The 3,275-nt window shown below is 41.3% G+C and overlaps 1 protein-coding gene across 1 annotated transcript; it reads right to left on the bottom strand.

The window, feature by feature from the left end:
* Positions 1 to 772: 772 nt before the first annotated feature.
* Positions 773 to 1,024, bottom strand: LOC144518906 (cortexin-3). Its single transcript, XM_078251780.1, has one exon. It carries the CDS (start codon positions 1,022 to 1,024, stop codon positions 773 to 775), a length of 252 nt encoding a protein of 83 aa, XP_078107906.1.
* Positions 1,025 to 3,275: the final 2,251 nt, after the last annotated feature.

The raw sequence follows: 3,275 nt of genomic DNA, 5'->3' as shown, positions 1-3,275 counted from the left end.
GTTTCCTTCTTTGTGATTATTTAACCGCTTTAGGACCTTGATACCAGTTTTACCCAACTGTCTAGAAGGCAACAACCACCAATATATCTGACAAAGACATAAGGCATTAAATTCCTCTTCGCCTGAATCATAGCAGTCTCTTGGACCTCTCGTGTCTGTCCACAAATTAAGACAAAATACGCTAAAAACAAAAGACCTCAACAACCTCAACTATGTAACTCGTTTTTTCACCAACTACTTTAAACACTGATTGTCTACATTATCAATAAAAATCTAAGGACGTAAACATGATTAGATGTAAACACTGTTATCATCAAACTGCTTGGACCTCAAAAGATATTCGACCCTGTGTGAGATGTGAGAAAACACTAAGTCTTCCACACACGAGATGGAGGAGGAGGAACGAGGTAGTCCACAAGGGAACTGATGGAAGGGAATGAAAGTTATGGGTAACCCTAACTGGTTTTGGTGCATCGCTTGGACTGAGGGTTTGATCAATAATCTTCATAGCATAGTTCTGGTTTTCTTGTGACAGTTGAGAATTTTCAGATTTGGCAGGGAGAAGCTGTTGAACTCTGGTTAGCGCTCATTTCGACGACAATCCGCCATTGAGATTCTTTTCTGTCAAACTTTCAGAAGATTTCTCTAAAAGCTGTTGTTTTCCTGGTGAATCGGCAGTCATCTGTTCTTCGGGCCAAAGTGCTCTTTAAACATCAAATCAGTCCTTTTTTTTCTTCTAATTTGTGTAAATGTAATGCACGCTCAGGGCTCCTCAGACGATGCGGTAATCGAACGTGTCCTTCTCGGTGTGGTCTGTCCAGTTGGATGAGGGCATGCTGCGGTAGGGATCCAGCAGGATACGGAAGCAGCGCACGATGAGCAGGGCCAGGAAGATGAAGAGCAGCAGCACAAAGACGAAGGCGGCCTTTTGCTCCAGCGTCAGGTAGGAAGACACATGATGGCCGCCGCCTGACGAGGACAGCGTGCTGCTGAAGAGGCCTTCAGCCATCCTGGGCACATCCATGCTTGACCGTCTCGGCTCCAGCTCTTTGTCGGTTGTTTAAATATTTTGGAGGGGAAGATGGGCTCAGTGGATAAGACCTGTGAGAGAATCCAAACAGATGGATTACACAGGAGATCGTGTCCTCTGTGGTATGACAGATAAAACTGCAAACAATCAATCAATCAATTTAAAGGGATGATTTGCCAATTTTAATCCAGCTCGGTGCCAACTTTATGTGGCCAGTGTGTTGGCACCAGTACACAGAGCTTGGAGAAGCCGAGATCTGCCGATCTCGATATGTTTCACATCCTCTAGCGGATCTCAGAGGACTTCCGTGACGTATTTTGTGTCATCCTACGGGTCTCAACAGACCTCCTCTGCTCCTGGGAGCTCCATGCGCAGCGATCACAGAGAGAAGCCACACACTGTTTATCTGCACACACTGCCATGACACAGAGCTGGATTTAAATCAGCAAAATGTCTCTTTAATGTAATCGTAGAAACAGAAAAAAGTCTAAAATCTAAAGACTTTATAGAGAAGAGAGGAATGAAACAAAACGTGACTGCAGTACTAAGTGGCTCTCAGAGTTTATTTTTGGAATTTCAGGCGAAATGGACTCCTTTGGCCTTCAATTTCTGCAGCGCAGGGAGTGTGAATTGGCACTTTGGAGTTTTAGTTATACAACATTTATTGGAAACAACACTTCTCTGGAGGTAGATATGTCACTGGCTTCATTAAACCACAGCTTGTTATTCTGAAGTCTCCAAATCTGTCTCCAATGCACTATATTACTATTCAACCAGTCCGCATCAGCAATTAATATTCAGTGTCACCATTTAGTTTTGAACATTGAATGAAACATTTGGGTATCTGTCTATTTATCTATGCATTTGAGCCTGTTTTACTTTTTTATGTATATTGGTATATACCAAGTTGGAGTTTGTATTTATTTCTAATCCTTCCTCATGAGATTGACGATAGTGGTTCCTCTGCTGCTGTTTTTATTTTTAGTGAATGCTGTTATGGTTGAGTGTTTTATTAATTACAAAACCACTTATTGCTTTGTGTGGATTCTGTGAAATACTTTGTGCTACATTTTATATGTATGTAAAGTGCTATACAAATAAAGTCTGACTGATTGATGAGTCTGAATGAAATCTGGAGTAGCAACTGCCCCAGGCCCCCAGAGAAGCTGTGTCAAATGGTTTGTGCTAATAAAACTGAACATTTGTTTAGAAATATACATCAATAAAGTGCAGTATGAACTAATGAGTGTGCCTTAACATGGGTCCTGCTTTTTTACCTATAATCTTGACGTTCTTGTAACGGTGCACCGTAAACACAGTTTGTGCTTGAATAATGCAGATTCATATATTATTAAATCAATGTGTGTTCAAAGGATAAAGCTTGTGATATTCTGTATTTGTCTTATAGTCAACCAATTCCATTAAAATACCAAAAGCGAATGAATTTCTTTTCTTCACAGTGTTGTGTGTGTATCAAAGCCTGATATAGCTTCTCCCTCTGCGCCACAGAGCTCCATTGTTGTCCAAAAACTATTAAAAACGCATCAGGGAGCCACATCGTTGCTTCAGTCAATCCCACACACAGACACAGCCCTGCTGCCGTAAATATTGCCTAGCGCACCAAATTTGGATTAATCCACTGCTGAAAATAGTCCCAAACAAATGGACTATTTATTCCTGTTTGTTTGCCACAACAGGGTTAGGAAGTCGGAAAGTTTTGAGAGATGGACTAACATTGCTTTTAGTTGGGATTAGAATGGCATTTGTTGACAATAACAAAAATATACAATAACTTAAGTCTTACACAATGCCCAAAGAGTCGGGGAAATGGGGGTTTAACAGGGGCCCAGCATCTAATTTTGCCGTGGGGCCCCCGGCAGGTTACGCAGGCCTGAAATAGCAATGTTCTAGTACGAGTTTGCTTCTCATAATGGGCATAAGGAAGAAATAAATCACCTTTAAACCCACCAACTTGAGTTCAATTCTCAGCTCATACGATGCAGATTTATAATACGTTAAACTAAGTTTAGTTAGTTGAGGCTCAGCACAACAGAGATTGAGGAGTGACAGTAATTGCTCCCATAGCATTGGACACAGTTTTCTCATGAATGACTTTGAACAGCAAGAACAGCTTGCAGCTTTCTGTGTGGATCCTTTGTTCTGGCAAAAAGATGCCCAATATATTCAATTTGGAGAAGACCGTTGGCTCGTCTGTTCTATAAAGAGAGTTGGAGATAAATTCATC

Source organism: Sander vitreus, chromosome 6 (assembly GCF_031162955.1).
Source record: "Sander vitreus isolate 19-12246 chromosome 6, sanVit1, whole genome shotgun sequence".
Taxonomy (NCBI): Eukaryota; Metazoa; Chordata; class Actinopteri; order Perciformes; family Percidae; genus Sander; species Sander vitreus.
This window is presented reverse-complemented; position numbering and strand designations above follow the sequence as displayed.

Coding starts and splice junctions, on each gene's coding strand:
- LOC144518906 (XM_078251780.1), bottom strand. CDS start 1,024: ATGGATGTGCCCAGGATGGCTGAAGGCCTCTTCAGCAGCACGCTGTCC.